At 45.0% G+C, this 25,890-nt stretch overlaps 1 protein-coding gene across 2 annotated transcripts; it reads left to right on the plus strand.

Annotated features, from left to right (window-relative positions):
• On the plus strand, positions 1–21,338 carry RBP2 (retinol binding protein 2, cellular). Of its 2 annotated transcripts, none has more exons than XM_004682160.2 (5): positions 1–69; positions 5,107–5,229; positions 12,508–12,686; positions 19,510–19,611; positions 21,176–21,338. In XM_004682160.2, the coding sequence occupies exons 2-5, from the start codon at positions 5,157–5,159 to the stop codon at positions 21,224–21,226; spliced, it is 405 nt and encodes a 134-aa protein (XP_004682217.1). In that variant the 5' UTR covers positions 1–69; positions 5,107–5,156; the 3' UTR covers positions 21,227–21,338. The 2 variants fall into 2 exon arrangements, with proteins under 2 accessions (XP_004682217.1, XP_012580283.1); XM_012724829.1 differs by lacking the exon at positions 1–69 and adding an exon at positions 627–645.
• The last annotated feature ends 4,552 nt before the right edge of the window (positions 21,339–25,890 follow it).

Raw genomic sequence — 25,890 nt, forward strand, 5'->3', positions numbered from 1 at the left:
CCAAGGAGTCAACCAAGGAGTCAGCCAAAGAACCTGATGCCAGCTGTCAGACCCTCCTGAGGACTTCAGGTAAACACTTGGGAACTTTGTCATGCTTGTTCTTACCTGATAAATTACTCTCAGACCCAGGCTTCATGGGAACCTCTTTAGGGTGGTTTCCAGAAAGAAAGGTTCTTGCAACCCAGAAAGATCGCTGGTGAGCTTTCCCAGTCAGAAGAGGCACCCAAGGGATGCCACAAAGAATTATGTAAATAAAGTCAGAAGCGGATTCACCCAGGCATCTGGGGAAATGGACCTTCCAGATAGTAATTTGTCCACATGCGTAGACAGAGTTAAGGGGCCTGAGGACAGAACTTCTAAACTTGGGGCTTTGCTGCCTCCTCTAAAACAGGTGATCCTTCGTAAGTGAAGGCAAAGGGGACCATATGCACTGAGTTGAGTGGCAAGTGCTTTTGCTTGCCACCAGCCGTCACTTTTCCTCCTACCTCTCCCCCATCTCTATCTGCACAACTGAGACTGAGGTGCTAAAGCTGTGTTTGCTGAGGACTGTGTGTAACAAGTTAAACACTCGCCAGGAGCTTCATCTATGATTCTGCGCACAGCCACTCCCAGGAAATAAGCACATGCAGTGTGCCAGGGACTCTGGTAAGAGTGTTGTGTTTCTTTTCTCCTTCAATGCATATGACAACTTGAGATTCAAAGCATGAATCCGAAGCTGTGAGAAGGGAAGTGTCAGGAGTCCTACTGCTGAGTAGCAAAACCTAGATTTAAAACTGGGTGTGGCCAACTCCAAAATCTCTTTTCAGTTTTTCTCTCCATTGATTTTTCTCTTCTATTTCTATCACCCTCAAGTTGCAGTAGAACCAGCAGGACCCATACCACCTACAATTTGGTAGAAATGTAACTTCTTTGTTCTAAGCCCTGATTGTTGGAGTGTCTCCCAACAATCTCTGTTGAGAGATTTTCTGATGAATCTAACACTTGCTGGAGTTTGAACACACTGTTTAGAGGTTGTACTTAAGGTTGTTTTTTCTTTTGTGTAGAAGAACTGGGGTGTAGGACAGAGGTGTGTGTGTGGGGGGGGGGTGAGCAGATTTTCCAGATACGCAACAGGTAGATTTCTGAAATACACTACTAAGGGAAGCAGAGCAACAGGTGAGACAGGAGAGGTCTGCTGCACCATATGTGATTAACTCCCTGGATGAAGATTGAACTCAGGCCTTAGCGGTGATAGCCCTGAGACTTAACCCATAGGCCACCAGTGATAGCGCCTCTTGTTCTTAAAATCATATTTAAATTTCTATTTCAGACCCTCCCTCATGACACAATGGGTTAAAGTGTAGCACTATAAGCTATCAGCAGCCACTACCACACGAGTTCTATCCATGGTCAGGGAGGTGACCCACAGGGCAAAGCAGACTTCTCCTTGTCGGATGCTCCCCTCAGCAATGTATTTCAGTAGACCTGCCTGTTCTGCTCCCCACTCTGCCTCTGGTGAATTCTCTCACCCCCAAACCTCTGGCCTGTACCCCAGTTCTTGTATGCAGAAATAAATCTTTAATATATATATATATTTAAAATTCTATTTCTTGCAAACTTTCATCAATCTATAATTACAGCCTCCTTAGCACATACTTATTGTACTTCAGTCAGCTAATTTCTCATGAGGTTATAATATAGGGCTTTAGTTTGGTTTGACACTAAAATTTTTTGTATGAACAATCATAAATAAATAACTTAATACAAAAACACTTTTATTAGTGTAACTTATATAGAATAAAAAGTCAGATATCAATTACAGATTTTGAGTTTTCACAATTTCATACACCCTCCATCTCAAACTATAGAACATTTTCATCCTTCCTCCCTGAGAAATTTCCTTCGTGCTGTTTCCTACCCTTACCTCCTTCACCATGTCCACCAAAGCTCTGGATTATTTTATACCACTGTAAATTAGATTTGTGTTAAGTTTCTTTTCATTTTATGTATGTATGTGACTTATCAATGTTGTTATGTGTTATCGAGAGATTGTTCCATTTTACTGTTAAGTTGTAATCCACTGTGTGATTATAGTCATGTATCTCTTAACAATGAGGGTATGTCCTGACAAATGCATTCTTTTTTTTTTTTAAGTAGATTTTTTTTTTAAAGATTTATTTATTTATTCATACAGAACTGGGGTACAGGCCAGAGATGCGGAGGGTGAGAGGATTCACCAGAAAGAGAGCAGGGAGCAGAACAGGCAGATCGATGAAACACACTGCTGAGGGGAGCAGCAGGCAGGTCAGGAGAGGTCTGCCACGCCATGTGGTCACCTCCAGGGCAGGCGGGAATCGAACTCATGTGGAAGTGGCTTTAGCTTCTTAGTGCAGTGCATTAACCCGCTGCGCCACCAGGGAGGGCCCGAAAAATGCATTCTTAAGCAATTTTGTCACTGTGCAAATATCATAGTGTGTACTTACACAAGCTGGTTGATATAGTGTCCCACACACCAAAACCATATATGACAGCCACCATCACATATCTGGTCCATCATCAGCTGAAACATATGACGTACATATGTCATATGATAAACAATTTGTTTATCCATTAACTTGTCAATTGGGGTATTATGTCTGAAATTATCTAACTTTAAAATCCTTATATCTTTACAAATAGTTTAGAGTTCTTATTCAAATCCATTTCCCCACATTATTTTGATATATTATGCTATTGTTGTCTCCCATCAGAATTGTTGAGAAGTAATATCAATCTCATTATTGTTTTGTTTCTTTATAGGTAATCTATCTTTCTCCAAAAGATTTTAAAATTTTGTTTTCATTTTGATGTTGCAAATTTATTTACTTATTTATTAAGATTTATTTATTTATTTGTGCATACAGAACTGGGGTACAGGCCAGAGGCTCAGGGGCGGCGAGAGGCCCCACCAGACACAGAGTGGGGAGCAGAACAGTGAGATCAAAGAAGTATACCGCTGAGGGGAGCAGCGGGCGGGCCAGGAGAGGTCTGCCGTGCCATGTGGTCACCTCCGGGGCTGGCGGGAATCGAACTCATGCTGAAGTGGCTTTCACTTCTTACTACTGTGCTTTACCCCGCTGTCCACCAGGGAGGGCTCACTTTCTGGATATATTTTAACTGTTTAAAAATTTTATTTATTTTCATGATTCAAAATATAAAATGGCTTTACTCACTAACAACATATTGATAATTGTATCTGATCGTTTTCTTATCTGAAGTCCTTGGAAGTCTAATTTTGCTGTATATTTCTGCTGATATTTGCTTTTTGGTGGACTCATTTCATGTGAGTCTTACCATTATGGATTTTGAATTTTCAGTTGGTAGGGTTTTATCACAGATAATTCTGGTGAGCCAGCTCTAAATATGGATCCTTCTGGGTAATTTTTACATTAACTCCTTCCTAGTAGCATGAAGTATTGAAAGTTCGTCACTCCTTTTACTTTCACAGAAAGCTTATGCAAAAACCCAAACCCAGAGGAAGAGCAGCAGACACTTTTTAAATTCACAAGATCCCACCTAAATAGCCACCATTTAGTGTTGTCTCTTGACAGGTTTTAGCTATTTCACACTCTCACTGAGGGTGTAGTCTTCAAGTGTTTTGGCTTTATGCAAGCATGTCAGTGCTAACTCCCTGCTTGCACAAAGTGAATGGCCTCCTACCCCTACTCCTCAAAACCCAAATCTCTGGTTTATTGCAATCAGCAGCCCCATTCTTGCCCCCCCCACCTCTTCCACAACCAGACCAATTATTTTTCTTCAAAATAGGGGGCTCAACTGGGTGTAGGAGGGCTGCATAGAGACCCCTGTACCTGAACATAGAGGGGAACTCCTTCCTCTCCAACCCAAGAGATGGAGTGCTCAGACAGCGCAGCTTATAGATGAACCCCAAAGAATGAAGCCCAAGTCTCCCTCTGTCCACTTTTGCTGCCTTTGTTTATTTTCCATTTGGGGGGAGTTGTTCCTTACTCCTTTCTTCTCTTGATCCTACTTTGGCCCTTTGACAACAGCTGGGCCATATTTTACTCTGTGTCTTCCTATCTCTACTATATTGTCTAAAAAACAAACATGCTATTTTATATCCCCCAAGCCTCACATAGGCAGAACCATTTGTTTCGATTTTACAACACAAGAATACATACATTTGAGCCCCCAAAGAGTCATCATCAAAATTGGCCTCGCTTTTGGGAATTTGTGGCTTATCCATTTCAGCCCATAGTGCTGTTCTTCATTGTGTAGGGGCCCCTGCTTAAGCCTCATTTCTCAGAACCATGTGGCCTAGCAGTAAACCAGCCCATTTACTGCTCCACTGGCTCAGGCCTGAACCATGGTCCTTCTTCAAGTGCCAGCTGTCTTGGTCAAGGTGATCCTCCACTGGCCCCTGAGGTCTTCAAGCATAGTCCTGCCAACCCACAGCCTCCCATCTGACCTCCTTCCACACATAGCCTGTTTTCAGCAGAGTCATTCTCCCAGAGCTTGCTTTCTTATCTAACACCGCTACTCAGAGGCCCTTCAGGTAACTTTCTGGGAAGCAAGAGTGACAGACCCATTTTCCAAGTTGACCATAGCATACTGTTAAGGAAAGAACTTTGGAGTCAGCAGACCTGGTTTGAATCCCAACACAGCCACTTCCTGGCTATTATTAGTATATGATTGAATCTCTTTGAGCTTTATCCATTTGTAAAATGGATATGGCTAAAGATAACACACAACACCTGTGCGATAACACGATGCATTCCCGGCACTGGGTGTAATAGAGCTCTGTAGGTGTGAGTTTCCATTTTCTTGGAATCACCATTTAGCAAAGCATTGGTTACATGGACCCCAGGTAAACATTGGGTATTTTACTCCAAAGCACAGCTTTGGTCAAAAATGAGCTGCTCTTGCATTCTGTATGTGGCAAAGTTCACCGGGATACCTATGCCTGGCCACGTCAGGGCTTTGAGTTTGCCTATAGTCCTGCTGAACTTTGCAAGGGAAAGGAAAGTTCCTTTGGGTTGTCCTTGTGACCTTTGAACCTATTATCTTCAAAGCTGTAAGTCTGGTGGCTAGGCTATAAAAGTAGCTCACTCCAACACATTCTTCTTGCAGCCTGCTCCTTCCTGTCCACCACACACCCACCTGAACCAGAGGCCACAACCATGACGAAGGACCAGAATGGAACCTGGGAGATGGAGAGTAATGAAAACTTTGAAGGCTACATGAAGGCCCTGGGTAAGCAGGAAGCCGGAATTGGGGGAGGAAGGGTTATGAGAGAACTGTGATCTGCTCCTCCAGACAGCGTCATTGTGGAGCTCCACAAACCTGGGTGCAAATCCTCACTCCTCACTGACTAGCTTTGTAGTATCCGGTAAGTCAAACAAAATCTCTGAGGCTCATTTCATTTTTCTGAAAGTGAGAAATAATAACAAATGAGATTGTCTAGAATGTCTTAGCATAGCACCTGGCACACAGAAAAGATGCACTGAATGAAGTATACATGCACACACACACACATGCACACACACATACACCTGCACACACAGAGTAAGGCCACAGCAGAAGGGCCAATGCAGTATCTCCCCTGCCTTTGATAGCCATCTCTTAGCTAACCAGAGAGACCTGGTATTTTCCATGAGTAACCCCTGCATTGATTGCTCTTGTCAGTCTTATATTAGGGAAGCAGAAAGGAGTAGCTAACAAGTCTCTTCTTAGTCTAGAGAAAATCAGACCCACAGACAGCTAAGAGAGCCTTTCATCCTATGATCAAACCACTCAATACTAATTAACTTTTGAACGAGATTCTAGGCCAAGTCTTCATCCATATATGTGCTAACTCTCTGGTGAGGTCTCTTGTGGGGCTGGCAGAAAACACAGACCTCTGTCCTCTGGCCTATGGGTTCTAGTGACAGCAGGGAGATGGGGCCCAGTCACTTTGCTAGGCAGCCATTGTGGCCAGACACTGTTCAAGGAGCTTAGGCTGCCTGGCCTACTTTTACCCTGAAGAGCCTTCCTGCAGTGCCTTCCTTCCTTTTTCTGCTTTAAAGCTTTCCATACAAGGAATCCTGGCTGGAACATGCCCCAGCACAGGATGAGAAAAATGGCTGGGGTGGGTCAGAGGCTCAGATATCTGGGTCTGATGAAGGGCAACTCATCAAGGAGAATCATGGGTTTTCCTGGGCAGTGAAGTCCTACCTTGAACATTCCCCTGTGTCAATGAACAAAGAGAGTTGCGAAGTTTCACAGTTGCAAAGAGGAGCTTTGTTCATGTACTTTAGACAGCCTTCCTACACTGCCTGCCTGCCAGGCCATCAGAATTGTACCTCAGTATACTTAGGGAGGTGGGAGGAGACAAAAATCCTACCAGAAACCCAGCCCTGTTGCTTTTATTTTTAGAACCCTAAGTGAGCAGTGGAAAAGGGGTTCTGAGTGTTAAGTGGGAAATGGCCTAGCACTTAGCTCAGGAAGGTAAATTCCGAGCCTGATCACACAGGTTGGATCAGAAGGACTGGCAGCGCTGAAGCTTTCTCCTCACCTTCACCAAATTTCTAAACATTCAGAATTAGTTTCTTCTTGCTTGTTGTTCCCATTGATGTGTGATGTGGCTGTCACTCTGAATGATTGAAAGCACCTCAACAAGGGTTGTTTGGAGGTTTCAGCAGTATGCTAAACAGGCTGGATTCAGGGAATATATTCAGAAGGCAGTTTTGTGTACAATGTTGTGGCTTATTCTTCAATAATAAAAAGTGTTATGAAGATTTTAGATATAAAATCCAGACCCACTGTAGTTTTTCAGGTCATCAGAGGGGGGCCCTGAAGTGAGAGGCAAGCACTCCTGTCCCCACTCCTTTTGCCCTCTGGGGAAGTGGAGACATACACAGGGCACCATTATCTCTCTAGAAAGTATCCTTTTTCTAAACACAGCACCTTAGCAGTTTCTTCCATATCCACCCCGCAAGGCAGGGTTGCTTTCCTAGCATTGACAAATCAATGAAGCTTGCCTCCCTTGGCCTTTTGAGTGTGAGGCCCTTGGCATTTGGAACATATGTGGAGATCTCTACAAATCCCCAGACGTGTAAATATCACTAAGCATAACTCAGTTCCCTGCCCAAAGACAGTCATCTTCTTGGGTTTTAATCCCCAGCACCAGGAACCAGCTTTCTCTGGGACCTGCTTGCTGGCTCTGTGTGCCGGGAAGAATTCCAACTGAGCTGTGGGCTAGGCAAGGACTGGCTGTGTCACCAGCCAAGTGACTCACTGCACATAGCGAGCTCCCACAGAGCTCACTCACCAGCTCAGCAAAGTGACAGGGCATGGCAGCAGAGCGCGCTCCACATTTTCCATGTAATTAAGTGGTCAGAGTGAGTACCAAGGGTCAGTGCCACCCTGTTCCCCTCATTCTAAAATACCCTGTCTTCACTGAGGCCCTAGAATCTTCACTGAGGCCCTAGAATCTTCTTGACAGCAAGGAAAGCAGCTGGTAGGTTAGGCCCTGAGGTCCTATTTCATGTTGGATCAGGGCACAAGAGTAAAGGAAGAGTGGTCTGTAATCTGAGGCCCCAATTCTATGGCAAAATGATGGGGGGCAGTCCACAGAATGCTGTGATGCCAGCATGGCCAGTAGATGGGGAACCATTCAACCTCTCCACCTAAGTTTTAGATGTTACCTGTGGCTGCAAAGGTCTGTGCTGCCTGTGGCAGAACCCAGTCCAGTCTCTGTTCTCAAGGAGCTTGACTGGTGCAGACCATCGAGTTAGAGTAATGTAAATGTGGTATTCCAGGTTTCTACTTTGAGGTGACAAATCACAGCAAAATGTAGTGGTTTGAAATAACAAGTCATTTCATAATTGTTTGTCATTGCTTGGAAGATATGGGCCTCACCAAAGTGAGGCCTGACAGAGCTGAGATAACTATAAAACAACTGTAATAAGTGTGTGCAGGTGGTGGAGAGGGGTTTAAAATGAGGCTCATGAAGGTTCTCTGAGGGCTTCGGGGTGGAGTTGTTTTGAAGGAAGCAGAGATGGAGTCACAGGTGGCCTTGTGGGTCTATGCAATGGTGGCCTACGAACATGGCATGAGCAGGGAACAGAAGCAGTTGTATTACCAAAAGTCGATGTGCAGGGGAGGGTGAGAGAAGGGTCTAGACAGGGTCAGATCTTGAAGACAATGTGCCATCAAGGTTACTCTTCATCTGCAAGGACAGGAAATGCCCATGGAGGAGAGAGGGGGTGAATAGATGGGCCAGGACTATCAGAGAGCAGAAGAGGAGCTTGCAATGGCCATGGGAAGATAATGAGAGCAGAGTCAAGAAGGGTGGACAGGCGGTGTCTAGAGTAAGAAATAGACTAGATGTGACCATTGGGTGGGAAGAGGCAGGGAATGAGTCTAGAAAATGAAGCACCACTAGGAAGCATTCATCAGAAGGATGGGGATGTGTACTAGAAGGTATGTGTCCTCAGATTGCTCAGTTAATGTTAACTTCAGACATCTTTTAGATCATTTTTATTCCATAATTATAAATATTAGGAAAACATTAATCCTTCCCTTCACAAAGGAAGGTGAGGAAATGATCTATGAAAACCTTTTTCTTTTTTCATTTAAATTAACACACACAGGGGTCTCTGCAAAAAGTCTTAGTGGAGGGGAAAGACAGGAAGCAGTAGGGAAGCCCCTTAGGAGGCTACTCTGTTGCTCTGGCAAGAAACACTGCTGCCTTAGCTACAGGGCAGTGGCCTGCAGCAAGACAAGAAGGGACAAGTTCAAGGCACCTTTTGTAGATAAAGCCAGCAAGGTGTGTAGATGAACTTGGAGCAAGAGGAAATGAAGTTGGCACTTAGGCACAGGCCTGACTAGGAAAATGGCAATTCCAAGCTGAAATGTCGAAGACTAGGAGAGCAGGGAGTTTGGACAAGAGTCCTGGGCAGGAGGAAAGATGTGAACAATCCTGTTTTGCATATTTTGATTCAGATGCCCAGTGCAAGGCCAAGCGAGCATTGATGCTGGCTCTTCAGTATAAGATGTAGGGCTCAGGCTGCCTCAGGGATTAGGCTGGAAGGTGTGATTTCCATTTTATGGAATGAGGAGTCTGAAGCCCAGAGAAATGGAGGGCCTTGCCTGGGTCACCTTGGTTGGGAAATGGTGTCACTCACGTGGGATTCCCGTTTGTCCCAGCTTCCACGGCTCTGTTCTAGGTGTGGGTGGTAAGCCTGGGGACAGGGGAGGATGACCTTCATTCTGAGCAAGGTTTATCAGGATGGGAACTCCTAAAGTAGACAGACAGGAAGAGAGAGAGACTCTCAGGTCCTTGGGTAGAAATGAATAAGAGAGTGAGTGAGTGAGCAAGCAAGCAAGAGTCTGATGACACAAGGAGAATTTATTTTCATAAAATATGGATTCCTGCTGGTACTCACAGCCAGTGAAATTATACATGTTGCCAAGTCTTTCCCCAACCATGTGATATCCAGTTGAATTTTTAAACAAGCAAAATGCCAGGAAGCAGAATAAGCCCAGGTGAAGATAAGTTTGGCCCCTCCCTCTGGTCTTCCCTTGCCTGTACTGTGAGCACCTATGCTCTGACCCCCACACCCATGATGAACACTGGACACAGGCAGGGAGGTGACAGGGTGACGGACAGGAGGGATATACCCCACTCTTGAAGCTGCCTCTACTCACTAGGGAAAGTTTTCAACCTATCTGGAGATGTCCGTGAGAGAATGAGCAAAGAGGCAGGCAGGCGCCAGTCCAGTCCCTCTCTAAATGTGTATCTGGAGGAGGAAATGATATGGAAAAAGGAGAAAATTGCCCTTCTACTCTGCTTCTCTCGATTGCCTAAGAGTGCTGATGATTTGAGAATTAAGGAGTCCAGGTTCAAAGCCCAGAGAAGCTGTACTTGGAATAGATCTTGGATTTCATTTGATGAATACTTGTGCATCTCTGCTCTTTAATTTACAAAGAGTGTCTGCTCTTTTAGCCTGCAACTTTAGCTTTCTTCCCAAGCATATTACAAAGTATTTTAATGTTGAGTAGCAACCTCATATTTCAACTTTATGGCTTGCATTGTTCAAAATGCAGTTATGAAAAGTATGCTTTAATAAAGTCACTTCAGTGTTGTTTTTTTCTTCTGCAGCAGCTACAAGCCATATATATTATTCAGAAACAGCTTGCCTTTGGACCTTTTCCTCTGAGATAGAAATTCATTTCACCTGGCAATAAATCAGACTCAGTGATACCTTTAATCCAGAAGAGCAGATAAAACATACTCGATAACCCTGGTGTTAAAATACCCTATCAGGAAAATAATTTCCTCTGCAAAGAGAAAGTATTGTTGTAATCTGTGTGTGTGTGTGTGTGTGTGTGTGTGTGTATTTTACAGCTGTGGTTAAACCTTTCTTTTTGATTAGAAATAAACGAATCCACCAACAGAACATTTGGCTCCCTTCCCTGGGGTGGGGCAGAGGCGACATGATTAACTAGTCTGTGCAAATGCTAACGGGTAGCCAAGAGGTCAGGCCATTTTTCAATCCAAAGCAGCAGTAATGCTGGATTCCATTTGCATGAAGCTCCTAATAAGATTCCCTTAGCGCTGGACAGAAAGATTGACTAGGGATAGTGTTTCCTGGGCAAACCAGTTCTCTATAGACATTGTAGCAGGAGACATTTTTAGCTGTGATCTATCGGTGTAAGAGATCAGGGACAAGCTATCATTTTGGTTAGGAGAGCCTCAGTAAAGAATAATAATGTGAATGATAATGAATGTGTTTGTAGAAAAATCGTCAGGAGCTCTGGCCTAGCCGGGTAATCTGAAGCCACCATTTAAATTCTGTGAGCCTGACATCCACATCTGTGGAATGAAAATGCACTTATGAATGCTTCCATTCTATATTTCCCTGTCACTCCCAGTTCTTCCAGCTCTGCCTGGCCCTCCTCTTTTACTTGGCTTGTATGGTGACCCCTGGTTTTCTTTCCCTTCCCCTAGCCAGTTCCAGCAGTGTGGTGAGTGTGGCCTGGGGACTACAGCAAGAGCTAAAGTTGTTTCTGTGGAATTGAGGAAGCCAAGTCAGGTGGGGCAATTTCCAGCCAGGCTAGATCAAGTGCCCGGATGACAGGCCAGGTTAGATGAGTGACAGAGTGGAGCAGCCAGCGTTCTTGACAGCTTCTTCAGAGTCTAAGGCCCTTGGACCCTGGAGCGCAGGTGGCTGTGGAGATGCACATGGATGACCACAATATTTCACTTTGGACTGATCACTGTCAGCTCACTGACCTGAACAGGAAAGTGAAGGGGGTAGAGGCCAATGAACATCGATACCCACAAGCCCACTGGTACTGTGTAAAGTGCGTATTGTCACTTTAACTGAATCCTTACAAATAGCCTTAAATTGGGACACATTTCTTTATTCGTACTTTAAAATTTTAAGGAAGGCTTCATCTTCATCAAGAAATACTTGACTAATTGGTCCTGTCTAGTCTTCTTCCTTACAAACTGGCCAGCAGTTGCTTAAAGGGAAAAAAATTAAAGAGGAGCTATTTCCACAATTTCAGGTTGAAGGTGACGAAGATGACTGTCTTTGAGGGTTCTTGCTAGTAGCCCTTTCTGTCTTATGCTTTGGAAAATGCTCTCCCAGCTGCATGTCCCACTTCAGAGGGGTTCAAAGCAACATGAGGATGGGAAATGCTGCACCCTGCACCCCACTTCTGGGATACAATTCATCTTTTCTAGATTAAAGACTGTGAAGTGCTTCAGTGCAGGAACCAGTTACTCTTGGTTTTGAGTCTTCAGTTCCCAAATTTAGATGACCATGCACTATTTTTGCTAACCACCACATGTCTTATGGAGCTGAGCCACATGGCACCCTGAGCTCTGAAAATGCTGGGCCAGGTTCTTCGTTCACAGCACCAAGAAGGAGCATTTAGCAGACCCCTGACCTGTGCCCTGTATTGTGCACAGCTTAGACACGCCGAATCCACAAGCCAAAGAGCTGAAGTTAAATAAAACTGCCCATGAAGGAGGGGTGTACTAGCTAAGTATACCCCTGATCTGCTTGAAGTGGATCCTTCCCTGCTGTAAACATTAACAAAAGTTCCATCTAAACTAAAGATCTCAACGGGTAATCATTTCGAGTCCTTTTTCTTTTTTTCAAGTCATGAAGACGGCTGTTCAGCAAATGCTTAAGACAAAACCCAAAATGTCAAATAGATAGAAGGAAGCTGCTGTAGTGGAGCTGTGAGTGTGTGTGTGTGTGCATGCAACACACATGCTCAGGGCTGAGCCCTGCCTGCTACAACCCTCTCCTGTCAGCACTCCCAAGGAGACACAAAGAGATCCTAGTTTTCCTGACAATTGACTAAGATGCCCAGACGAGCCAAGTGTGAGACAACTCTTGTTTCCCATTTAAGCAAAGAAATGTGGCTGGTCCATGATCTGTGTGTCTCTGGTCTTGAGGGGTTAGCCTTGTTAAAGAAACAAATGGGTCTAGCAGAGTACATCATAACCTCCACAACTCCCTTTGCCAACAGATATTGATTTTGCCACCCGCAAGATCGCAGTACGTCTGACTCAGACAAAGATCATTGATCAAAACGGCGATAACTTCAAGACAAAAACCACCAGCACATTCCGCAACTATGACTTGGATTTCATCGTGGGCGAGGAGTTTGAAGAGTACACCAAGGGCCTGGATAACCGGAAAGTTCAGGTACTGGCCTGGGCTGGAGATTCTTTTTCATCCATAGGGGCCGGCTATGTGGCTTCCCAATAAATTGATGACAGGAACAACACAGAAGTCAGAAAAAGGAGAGCAGGATGATGGACTGATGATGCTGTCCATAAAATCCTTGAGACTTTGTAGCAGGGAAAGTTGTCAGCTCTCCGGGGTGTGGGGTCAGCGTCCCACTCCTCAGCTGACACTGCCCAGCAGACAAAGTGAAGAGAGCAAGGCAAAATACCCCCGGAGGGAAACCTCTGGAAGCTTAGCTTAAAGGAGCAGCCAACACCAGCCAGGCACTGACAAGGAACAATGAGGCTTCCTGTCGCTATTTTTTTCTCTTTATATCTGTTGAGAAATCAGATGTTTTAATGAGAAATGTCTCAAATTTAGGTGATCCAAATTGACATTTTTTAAAAAAATAAAATGTAAATCAAACAAAAATGCCAGATTAGATGTAGTAGGGGTTCTCCTGTCCTAGTAATTTACAGAAGTCTCTGGCAAGTTTGTTGATTCTCTCACAGCATCACCTTAACTCACAAGACAAAAGCGAGGAAATCCTCCGTGTAGCTGAAGGCGAGACTGCCAGCCTCTGAGCTGTTTGAATATCGGCTGGACCCTGAATGTGAGCAGGCATCACCGTGTGCAGCATGGGGCATACATTATCTCACTGTTCAAGAACATAAGACCGAAAGTCTGCAGAAAAGGCAGGCACTACCCAGGGGAGCAGAGTGTGGAAGCAGCAGGGAGCAGTGGGGGGGGGGAAAGCAGACTTAGAGCAGGTTCTCTGTCCTTCAGCATTACCCAAGGTGTCCCAGCCTGAGATCCACCCCTCTGGTGTCCAGGCTCATGCTCAGTACATCTGTCTTTAGTTTTCCAGATCAGGTTACACCTGGTCATTTCCTACAAATAAGACTGGAGAGAAATCCAACCCCATTTGTCCCTACGGATTGCTTCACTCCACTTGGAGTATTATGCACGAGCCCAGGGACTGCACGGTCCGAGTAGCCTGGCCGCACTGTAGCTCATCACTTAAATCATTGCCACTGGCTCACTGCACACACACAGTTATGCAACATGGGCAACTTCAAATGCATAACCCCAATTCCTCTGTGCTAGTGGGGCCACCTGGATCTCTGCCTTGGTTCCCTAGCTGAGGGGGCCAGGACTGAATGTTCTGTTCCCAATTATCGGTGTTCTCACCCTCAGCAGAGGGCCAACACACAAGAAAGCAGGTTTCCCCACCCTGTCCTGCCCCTTTCACTGGAAGCCCCACCCTCCCCAGGAATTCTTCTGGGGGTACTTCCACGAGTCCGTTCAAAGTCAAAGGTCTCAACTCTTTCCCAAAGCAAGAACTGGGGTGGGAGGAAAAGCTAAAGTCAAGAGAACAGACTACTTTTTATTTCTCAACCAAGTTGTCCTGTGGCGTTGATAATTTCAAGTTAATGGGGAATTCCACTTAGGGATGCTTGCTAAAGAAAAGTGGGAAGTAAAAGGTCTTTGCAAATGCTTCCCCCACAGCAATCTAGGCCCAAGAGTCTAAGCTATTGGCCCAGGATCATCCCCTGTAGAACCCACACAAGGGCTTGATGGAGCGAAGAGGCTTTCCTGAACTCTGTGGCTGAAAGGCCCATTCTTCAGACACCAGAATCAGTAGGAAAACTTGTTTCTGAATTTGTGCATCACTCTGCTGTCCTAACCTGATCGGCTCAAACTGATTCATTTTCCTTTGCCTCTCAGTTTTGGGTGTGGGCTGTTGAAAAGCAAGTCTGTCTTACTCATTCTTTATCACCTTCGTTTCTTCCTGAAATAAATCGTGTGTTTTTTGCCCTTCCTCACCCTTAAGGATTCCTTCTGTTAATACCTACTTTTCTTCGGTCTCTCCACCTTCTACCCTCCCTCCCTGCAAAATCCCATCCTCTCCTCAGCATCTGCTCTTAGCCCTTAGAGAAACAGAATTCCCCTTTTCCAAGTCGTAGCGCTCTCTCTCTCTCTCTCTCTCTCTCTCTCTCTCTCTCTCTCTCTCTCTCTCTCTCTCTCTCTCACACACACACACACGCACATCAGGAAACCAGTAGAGGTTGACAATTTCCCAAGTCAGCACATTGCCCGATCTCCAGCAAAGGTTTATTCCCGTGAATTGTGAATTGCAACCTGGAGCAGGTGTCCTGTGAACCACCAATTCCTGTGACTTAACTGAAACACTTTGGCTGAAAATGGATGACAAGGATGAGTGAGTGAGTCTATCGGACTTCTGTTGCCCATCCGTGGTGAACTACTGGAGTGCACACACAAGTAATGTGTCTGTGTGCATGTGTGTTTGTGCCTGCACACGTGGGGGCATGTGCATGGACTTGTGTCTCCATGTGTATTTTTGTGCCTGTGTGCTTGCATGCAGATACATCATGCATGTACAGGCCCATGTGTGTGTTACTTCTTGTGCTCTTACTCACCAAGTTTCTGCTCCTTATCTCCTTTTCTATCCTCATAAACACCTCTTAAAACCTCTACATTCAGCAGTTTGGAAGAGTGATGCATGAATGCAGTTACAGCAGAGGGCCCGATGGTGCCCACTCTGCTATCCCAGAGCAGGACAGTGAAATCACATTGATCATGGGGTCAGATCTTCTCCAAGGTGGGCCAGGTCTCCTTTCTTTCTTCCTAAGAATCATATTTATTCCTAAACTCCTATCTTGACTTGTTTCTACAAGAACTTGAAGCTGCTTCAAAAATACCCAAAATACAATTGAAAAGGCAAATACTGTTATTTATTCAATGGAATATCATGCAGTCGTAAAAAGGAAGTACAGACACATACATAATGAAGTACAGACACATACATAATGTGAAACAACTTGGAAGACACTGTGATAAATGAAAGAAGTCAGACACAGACAGCCACACATTGTGTGCTTTGTAAGAAACGTGCAGGAAATAGGCAAATCCATAGAGACAAGGTACAGAGGGGAAGGGTTGCTCTGCCATAAAGGGTTTCTCTAGGGAGTGATGGCTCTTTTCTGGATTTTACACAGTGTGATGGTTTTTCTGACTTGTATGCTTTACGAGAGTGAGTTTTATGAAACGTGAGTTATAGATCACTGAAAAGAAAAATTAAGTAACTGGGGCAGACTAGATATGACAGATCCAATAATGCATGATACAGGGAGATGCTCTTGAAGTCAGGGGCCAGTCTCCTCCTGGAAGCCCCCAGCTCAGGAAATGCCAGAGGGGAGGGTGGGCACTGTCCCTAGCAGGAGTAACTCTTGCTGATGGGCGGATACACTGGAGAGGATTTAAATGTGTTAGTAGTGTCTTTCATGCTTTCATTTATAGGCTTGTTCTGTCTTCTTAAAATAAGAAGGAAAAAAAAAAGAAAACTTATTGGGACTGGTTCAGCTATACAGAAAAGGTATAAGACCCTAACAAAATACACTCAGCACTTTACCAATGTTAACATTGTGCCCCATTTCTACTTGCACGCTTTTTACTCATTATATACATTTTTACGAACAATCTGATGCATTACAATGCATTATTCAGCTTGTATTTCTTCAGAATTAGGGTGTGCTTTTATATAGCCACAGTCTAGTTATCAATTTCTATAAACTTAACATTGGCCCAGTCCCTATCTTTAATACTATAAAAGGGCTGGCCATAATGATGTTAACTTTGAGCATGGTGGTAGGGGGAAATGGCAGAAGTGAGTCCAACTTCCTTCTTCAATTTCTGGAAGTGCATCCCCCTTGGGTGCTCTCTGTTCATGTCCTGGTTCAGAAGTGATGGCTTTCCTGGCTTGTCGTCAGCTCAACCTCACAATCTTTTAAGGCAATTGAGCCTCTTTTTAAAGCCTCTTCTGATAAAGGGAAAGATGCCAGCTAAAGACAAATTGAATTGTGGAATTTGAGTTCATTGAATTCTCTCTCCTTAACTGTGTTATGTGGGTTATAATACTTCAGATGCATGATTTTTCGGTAACCAGTTTACTCAGGGTCAGGATAACTTTTAATCTTGCTGCTAGAAATGAGTTATTAAAATAAAATATTAGTCCCCCTGCACTAAGATTTTTCTCCTTTGTCCCATCTGCAAAATTTGCCAAATCCCTACTATATGTGAACTTGGATCAGAAGCAGAGCTATTGATAAAGAAATGAATAAGACTCCCTTCTCTGTGCTCACAGATCTTACCACCTCATGAGGAAGCAGACAAGTAGATGTACAGTCACTCTCTAGTGTCCATATAGATGGACAAGTGGGCACTACAGAGAACAGGAACAAAGACAAGGAGGCAGTCAGGCTGAGTGGTTGTCAAGAGCAATCATCAATGAAGAGCACATGTGCTCATGTATCCTCCCCACCATCCCCCTCTTTGGGCTTATCTCAAGATTCTGTTTCAACAAAATCATTCAATCACAGGGTCATTCAACAATGCTTGCCCAGTACCTCCTATGTGCTAGTTGTTATGCTGCACCTGGTATTGCAGAAACGCACAACTGACGTGGTCTCTTCCTCCGTGGAGTTTATTGTCCATAGGAGACACAGACACCAAATCAATCAACATGCATTAGGGACAAAATGTGTGAAGGAGCGGGGCTGAGGGTGTTGGCAAACACGGCCCCTGCCCAAGTAGAAGACATGAGTTCTTCTCATCTGTTTGGAAAGGAACTCAGAGTCCAGCACTGACAATGGGCCAGGACACATGAATATTCCAGACAACACTTCCTTCCCAGAAAAGCAAAGAGAGCAGCCTATGAATTAAGCTTCACCAAGACACTCAGTGACAGGGTGGCTCTGAAGGATGCTACAGAGTTTCTTAAGAAAACATGTGGAATTTTATTTTTAATGAACTTTGGGCACAATCGGGGAATATTAACAAATGCGCTTGTAAGAAAAAACATTTACACAGTAAAAATTGACATTTGATTTCTACCCTGGCTCCTCGCCTCAGGTTCCCTGCCCAGGTTTCCTTTACTTCCTCCAGGGCACATAAACATAGGCACGTATCTATACCACCCTTGTTTTATGCACAGGGTTCTGTTCCTCGCTTTTTACATTCTACTGAAACTATGCACGTTGAAGATGGCTCTTCTCCTTTGGTATAGACTTCCCCCTCCTTTCAGGCATGAACCGCACCATATTTAACCAGCTTCCTACTGACAGAATTTATGAGGCTGCTAGTCTTTGGCTGTAGCAAACAATGCTCAATATGTTGAGGAATAAAATGAGGAGGAATAAAAGTGTTCATAAAACATATACTATAGTTAAGGTCAAATATTATTTTCAAAATAGGCAAACTTAACAATCTGTAGAAACAGATGTACACCAAAAAACAGACCTGAGTGTGTTAGGACAGTGAGTTGGGAAAAAAAACAACAACAACAATAAAAGCAGATCAATGTATCCCCAACTGGGTGTAGAAGACATAGAGGAAAATCAACATCTGGGCCTTATTGTTTGTAAAGGCAGAATGTGGCTTGCACACACACTTGGAAGAAAACCAGCTATAGCATCGGAGTCACTCCCAGGAAGGTCAGCACCAACACAGAGCCACTGCTTGGATGAGAATGTCAGCAGCTCAGAGGTGAAGGTGTCAGTCTGATCTGGGGACAGAAGGGTGGACCTGGAGGAGCAGGCGGGATGGTACAGATTATCCCAAGGCAGGTACATGGGAAGGAAAAAGGGAAAACAAATGGAGGAGTTGGAGTGGAGGGGGTGTATAATTATGTGCGTAAACGGAGGTTTGAGCTTCTGGGGTTCAGTCTGTTTGTGGCTTCTCCTTCTTGCTGGTCAGCTCAAGCTGGTTGTCTGCTTCCTCATGAGGTGGTAAGATCACTGAGCACAGAGAAGGGGGTCTGATTCATTTCTTTATCCAGGTCCACTTATAGTAGGGACTTGGCAAATTTTGCAGATGGGACAAAGGAGAAAAATCTTAGTGCAAGGGACTAATATTTTATTTTAATAACTCATTTTGGGCAGCAAGATTAAACATTATCCTGACCCTAAGTAAACTGGTTACCAAAGAGTCATGCATCTAAAGCTGCACCTCTTCCTTTAAAGAGTGTACACTCTGAAGTGTCAAAAGGTAATATAAAATTGCCCTGTAAAAAAGATTCATACGAATTTATACATCCACCAACCGTGTGAGGGTGCCCACTTCTCCACACTCCCCAGCTTGCTGCTGTCACACTCTGACCTTTGACAATATGATGAATTGTATCTGAAAAACAAGCAGCTTTAATTTGCATACCTCCTATTATGAGTGATTGAATATCTTTTCCTATGTTTGAAGACCATCTGCTAGGGTTTTGCTTTTTCCATATATGCTGTTGGTTCTTATCTTTTGTTGCATTTCCTGTTAGGTAAATATTCTTTTTCTTCTTGATTTACAGGAGGCCTTTATATAGATAAGGAATCAGGTCATTGTCTAATAGGTGTTACAATTATTTTTCTCATTTTTCAGTTTGTTATTTCTATGTTGACTTTGAGAGAGCTTCACTTTCCAGAAATTCTACATCATTATGTAGTCAAATGTATCTTTTCTCTACTGATTTGGATAGCTAGCTTTATCACAGGGCAACATGGGAAAGCAGAATTCCTACAACAAAACCAGCCATGATCAGCCAGTTGGGCTAGAACAGAGGGCGTATGTGAAAATGAGAGTGGAAGGATGAGATGAGAGTGGCTAGGCTGAGACTGGGTGAGGGCTCTACCCAATGGGCAAGCAGCAGCCGAGGTGGCCACAGGAGTCACAGTTGCAGGTTGTGCTCCGCCTCAATCAAGCCCAGACATCTGATCAACCTGGGAATCTGTCATTGCAGTCACTGGTCACCTGGGAAGGCAATGTTCTCGTGTGCGTGCAAAAGGGGGAAAAGGAGAACCGTGGCTGGAAGCAGTGGGTTGAGGGAGACAAGCTGCACCTGGTAAGTCCTGGGCTCTGCCCACCTCCCTTTCCTTGCCCCACACTTACACAAACTGCATTCACCTAGTCAGGTGCTTTGAGAAGAAAAATGGCTCTGCACTCCTCCCCTGAGCGCCAGCCAAAAGCGTGTGGTCATATAGTCAGAAAGCCATTCCCATCTGGCTCAGGGGACTCCAGGAAGAAATCTATATGACTGTTTCTGTGAACAGCTGCAATTAAAAGACAAGTTCAAAATGCTGAGTTAGGAAGCCAAGAACCAAGGAGAAATGCAGGAACCTGTGAAAGACCAGCTGGGGAGAAATACAAGGCACAGGATAAAGATGCCCTGGAGGAGGGTGGGGCCACTTATGTGAGCCTGCAACAAGAGGATTTTTGCAGGAATGGATGACAGGAAGCTGACTCTGGGAACTGCCTGGAGACCACAGGCACTGACTGCTCATCATAAATTCCTCTACCTGATGCCAAAAAGCTTAGGTTAATTTGGTACTAGCAAAGAGCCATGACTGGCATCCTCAAATAAAAGATATCTGTCTAGGTGGCTTAATTTTTCTTTCTTCAATCTTAAAAGTCAATTTATCAGTCCAGAATTCAAATAGTGAAAAAAAATATTTTACTCTCTATATTGAGTCAGTCATTTGCTAAATGAATGTCTCTTCATTCATCATTCATTCACTTTGCATTCACCAGTGGAGTCAGACACAGACCTGGCTCCAAAGTCAGAATTCAGGTCACCACAGTACCCTTTAGAGCCAGCCTTACCTCACCTGAGACCTTTATTTCAGAAGCATTGTCACTTCCCAGAGGTGATAAATGGGAGGCATTCAGCTTGTTTTTCATTGACAGTTTTCCCTACCTGCTCTGGTTTGGATGATGGATTTTTTTTAAATCTTGGTAAAATACCTACTAGTCCCTGTGGCTAAGAAAATGGATTCATCATCAACCTTAATGATTTGGAGGCCATCCCCCTCTCGGTTCTTCTCTCCTCCCTGAGAGGGTCAGGAGGCATATATAAGTCCTAAGGGCCCCTTTCACTGGATGAAGATCTTGTTTACACAGACTGGTCTGGAGACACCCTCTGGCAGCCCACACCCTGCCATTGCCTGATGCCTGGACTGGGGGCCAGAAAATCCCAAGGAGGGAAGTATAGCTCACAGCCAGCACCTTCTCAGACCTTTGCCTTTGGAAGACAAAGTTTTTCCTTGCCTTCCAAATATTACCCCCTTCTAGAACCTTCCCTTCTTCAAGACTTCACTAACTTTTGTAAATTAGGTGATGCTGCTTTAATCACCACACTTGGAAAAATCCTGCCCAAGAGGGTAATTTCATTGCATTTTTTTCATTTTTATAGTTGTTCAAGCTCAATTCAAGTGTCAAAATCAAATTACTGCTACCTGCAGGGCATGACCGTTGATTGGATGTGTGAGATACTCTTTGCCCAGAATGACTAAGTGTCCTCTTTTTTTTCCAGTCCTCCTACCCCCAACCTACTGACACCAAGAGGGTCCAGGGCTGGATAGAAGGAAGTTTGGGCTTGTTATTTCCTCACCCACTTTCTGTTATTGCAGGAGCTGACGTGCCTTGACCAGGTGTGCCATCAGGTGTTCAAAAAGAAGTAATGGCCGCAAAGCACCTGCCGAGCATGCACCACACACTCCCCAAAGGGAATTTTTCATGGTCTTTGGGGAACAGTCACAGGGACTGTCCCACTCCTGAAAGACCATCAAGACATCCGGATGAGTTCTACACTAAATTAACATGTTTCTTGGAAAAATAGAATTAAATGAGAAAAAGAATCACTTCCATACTTTGAAATCCCTTGTCTATCTCCCTTTATTTCTAGAACTATCAATTTTATCCACTAGCAGAAGAGGAGATTGCCTGCATGGTGGTTTTCTATATAACAGCAATTGTTTCTGTTGTTTTGTTCTATGTGCTTTTTGTTAGTATGTTTGGGAGAGTTGGAAACATTTGCTGGCAAACACAGCATCCTCTACTAATTTTTGAATATTACCCATTTGAGATTCATTCCTTTGGATAGCACATTCATTTCTTCCAGAGTCTGTATTTTGATGCATATGCTTCCAGTTTGTACTTTGCCTTGAGCCGCACAAACAGACCTCGCTCTAAAGGCCTCTGCAGTTCTGAGGTCCTGGCTGCCCTTCTTGTTCCAGGCAGCCTGGGGAGAACTGGAAACCCTGCAGTGGGGTCACTAGAGTTCAAGTCCTGGCACTCCGCCTCTTAGCTCAGGGACTGTAGGCACATCTTTTGGCTTCTCTGTCCTCATTTTTCTCTTCTATAAACTGGGGAAGACAAAACTACCATCTCCTTTCCTGAGTCACTGGAAGGATTAAGCAACTTAATATGTACAAGCAACTTAATATGTGCTCAGAATGAGAGCTGGTGTCTGGTAAGGCCTCACTCCCTGCGAGGTCTGATCATTATGTAAAGTTACTCCCTCTGTGATCCCAGTGGTCCAGGTGAGTAGATATTAAGTAGCAATAGGTCAGTACCTCCTAGGTCCCCTGGTTCTTCCAGAACATTAGGTTCATTACTCTGAGCAGCATAATATTTTCCTGCTGAATACACAAACGCAATAGTGCGCCTGGAAGGGCAGAGTAGTTAATAGGTAGATTTATGGAGGATCGTTCATGAGGTCCTGGGAAGACACCACTGGTCAAAGCCATCTCTCCATTCCACTGCAGCAGAGCCTGGAACCCTATCATTAGGCAAAGATTGCCTTCAAAAGGCAGGTTTATCCCAAGAGAGAGAGCAAATGGTGCTAGCATTCTCTGGTATGATTTGAATGATCAGATCACTCATTGATCCCGAGCATCCTAAGTGGGATTGTGGATGGAAAAAAGGGCTGTAATCTGGCCACATGGCCCAGGGTCAGTCTTGGCTCAAGCTCTTATGACAGGCAGCCATGCCATGAGGCCCCTGGTAAGCTGTGCTCTCTAATAACCATGCCATGTTGAAAAGACAGGAAAGCCAGGGAATTGCTGGCTGTTTGGGGACCTAGGTGCAGGACTCCCATGTTCCCTGAGGAAAATAGGTGCTCTGGAAACCAAGGGGAGGGACTCATGAAGTGATTCTTTGTCTCAAGCTCTCCCAAGTTTCTTCAATAACTCATGTTCCCCAGTCGATGGCATCCAGTCTTATCCAGTCTTGCCCACCACAACTAAAAATGAAGTCCTCCTTTGTCCCTAAGAAAACCCCTTTGAAGGAGATCTCTGAAAACCCATTAGGAAATAGCTAGAAAACACTGCACAAGGAAGGAGGTAATATTTATTAGTAATTTCCAGTCCTAGGTTTTGCAGTGTGGTCCAGAAAAAGTTAGACTCCCAAGACTTTGTGAATGTTCACAGTCACATAAACCTCAGAAATGCTGAAACTACATCTCCCTACATCTTAGAAATGCATAGTGAGAATGAGCGTTTTAAAGCTCCAAGAAGTCCTGCTGCAAAGAAGACCAACCTCAACCCCTAGAAACTCCCTCCCAGCATTTCACTTCCATGGGGTTTTCTGGGAACACTATTCATCCGCCACTGTGCATGGTACATTTTCAATTACAGACAGAAAATATATTTAATCTTCTCACTTTCTAAACAGGACTTTCTCAGTATATTTTTTCCACAAATGAAGGGTAATTAAATGAGTTAATGACAGTATCCATTCTACTAATCATGCTTTTCAATGAAGATGCATCTGAACTCAGAGGCAGTCAATTTGAAGGTGCTCATTTTTTTTTTTATTTTGAAGATTTATATTTTATTTATTTATGTATACAAGAACTGGGGTATAGGTCAGGGGTACAGAGGACAGGGTGATAGCTTGTTAGGGCTGAGGCTTACCCTCTATGCCACCAGGAAGGCACTGGAGGTGCCCGGTTTAAAGCTGGCATTTGGGACCAGGGACTGCTTTCATTCCTGCACTCACTGTGGATGGGCTAGGCAAGGCACCTGCCTCTGTTCCTTCTGTCCCCTCAGCTATTTCAGAGCCAAACCAGGACAGAATACATTTCCCCAGCACTGACAGGTGTTGGGAAAAGGGTGGAAGAGGTTACCTTGCAAGACCCACTGGAGGTTCACACTGAAGAGAGCAAGGCTGGAGACACTCTCAGAACCCAGAACGCCAACCTCCAGGGTGTCAGAAGTTGGGATTAAACTATAAACCAGTGGGCCTGCTCTCAAAAGTTAAAGAAAGCCTGTCTCATGAAAATACTGGCACAAATCAGCAGCAGGGAACCTTGAGCATGGCCTCGGCTTTGGTTGGAATCCTGTCCACCTCAACCCCCACTCCCCAAGCGTGTGATGAGGCTGCAGTTAGCCTCTATTTCTCTGTCTGTAAAGTGAGCGCTGTGGGCACTGCTTCAGAGAGGTAGTAGGGACTGAATAAAGTCATAGTAGCGTGCCTGAAACCACAGTCAATACTCCCCAACCCACCTCTTCATGTACTTATACTACACATAAGGTCATGATTCCCTGCTTTAAAACTTTGCTTTCTGAAACACTGAGATCCCTTACTTTTGAAACTCCCCAGATGTGAAGATCTCCAAAAGGACTTTTTAAGAACAGATTTCCACAAAGGGTGATTTCCCTGCAACGTGGATTCACACAGGTGCCAAGGACCAGGCACCCTCCACAGCAAGATCTCCACAGGGAGTCAAAGGACAGGAGAAGCACCCACACAATTTTCACATGTACTGAGCTCTGTAGAGAAGAGGCGTCACATGCTCTGAGCAGCCTGGGGCTCACTCGTATCACGGCAGGTCGTGAACACCTGGTAGCTCTGCCAGAGGGTAATGGAGGGCAGTCAGCAGAGGCCTCCAAGAACAGTGATGAGTCAGAGGGAGCGGCTCGGCTTTGCTGGAGGATGATGGCGGCCGGGAGAGGGTCCTGGGCTCAACTGACAGAGGCTGTTGTATATGAGTTCAGAGGACACACAGCGGAAGTAGAGCCAGAAGTGGCAGCAGGAAGGAAGGGAGATGTGAGCTGTGCTGCAGAAGGCCCAGGCTGCAGGCAGCGCATGAGGATGTGAGACAACAGACATGCCCTTTGCATTTGGGGAAGGGCAGCAGAAAGGGACATGCAGAAGGAAGCTCGTGAGCTAGGGAGAGGTGTGGTGAGGCCGGCATGTCCCCCACCCCCTTGTACACTGTCCAGTGGGAAATGTTACCCCTTCGTGTTCCTACCAGGCCCTGGAAGGAGGGAGGCCGAGGCTGGAGCTGAAGAAGCAGCAGCCTGGCTGGCACCCTTTGAGGAAGTGATGATGCCCAGGGGAGAATAGAAAGGAGGAGGAGGAGGAGGAGGAGAAAGGAAGGGCAGGAGGGGAGAGGCAGAAAGAGGAGAGTAGGATGAGAAGGCGGCAAAAGAGAAGGCAAAAATGGGAGAAAGGATGGGGTGGGCCTCGTGTGGAGGGGGGCGGTGCTCCAGCTTACCCTTTTCCTAGGGATCAGCAAAAACGGACACTGAAAGATAGTCAGGAGCCCAATCGTAAAAGATTTTGTACCCAAGTGGGGAGTCGAGGTCCATGCTATGAAAATATATTTTTAAAATTGCTGAACACGTGCATATTGTATAATGGCAGTAAATAAGGGTAGACTAGCATGGTCTTGTTGCAATCCCACTAGTGAGGCTTTTTCCTCTCTGAGAAAGAGTTATCCATGCCATTCACTTTGCATGAGATTAGGGAAGAGGAGGAGCATGGAAGGCAAAGAGAGGAGAGGGAAGTGGGGGAGCAGCCTGGGAACGGGGCTGCTCTGCAGATATAGAAAAGAGCAGCAGATGTGAATTATGTGTTGGCTGATGAGGCTTCGCAGACCACAGTCAGAGCAATGGCAACTGGGACACACCTCAGGGATTTTCTGGCTTTGTCTCCTTCCAGCTACAGGAAAGTTTAAGTACGACTAGGCAAGTGCACAGGGCACAAGCATAGTCACAGGAGCTCAGGACATTTGGCCTGTATCCTTAATCAGTGTTCAAAGACAGGATAATTGACCTTTTTTTAAGGAGTTATTTATTTATGCTTATAGAACTGGGGTACAGGCCAGAGGTGCGGTGGGTGAAAGGATTTCCCAGAGACAGAGTGGGGAGCAGAACAGGCAGATCTACTGAAATGTACTGCTGAGGGGAACAGCAGGCAAGTCTGGAGAGGTCTGCCACGCCATGTGGGTCAGCTCCCTGGCTGGGATTGAACTCGTGCTGCCGTGGCTTTAGAGAGCTTCAAAATTCAGTGCTTTAACCCGTTGCGACACCAAGGAGAGCCCCAGGATAATTGACAT

Source organism: Condylura cristata, unplaced genomic scaffold (assembly GCF_000260355.1).
Source record: "Condylura cristata isolate star-nosed mole 26May11 unplaced genomic scaffold, ConCri1.0 scaffold00014, whole genome shotgun sequence".
Taxonomy (NCBI): domain Eukaryota; kingdom Metazoa; phylum Chordata; class Mammalia; order Eulipotyphla; family Talpidae; genus Condylura; species Condylura cristata.

Excerpts from the sequence above, each read along its gene's own strand:
- RBP2 (XM_004682160.2), top strand. The coding sequence starts at position 5,157 with ATGACGAAGGACCAGAATGGAACCTGGGAGATGGAGAGTAATGAAAAC. Across the intron at positions 5,230-12,507 it reads AGGCTACATGAAGGCCCTGG|ATATTGATTTTGCCACCCGC; the intron begins GTAAGCAGGAAG and ends CTTTGCCAACAG. Across the intron at positions 12,687-19,509 it reads TGGATAACCGGAAAGTTCAG|TCACTGGTCACCTGGGAAGG; the intron begins GTACTGGCCTGG and ends CTGTCATTGCAG.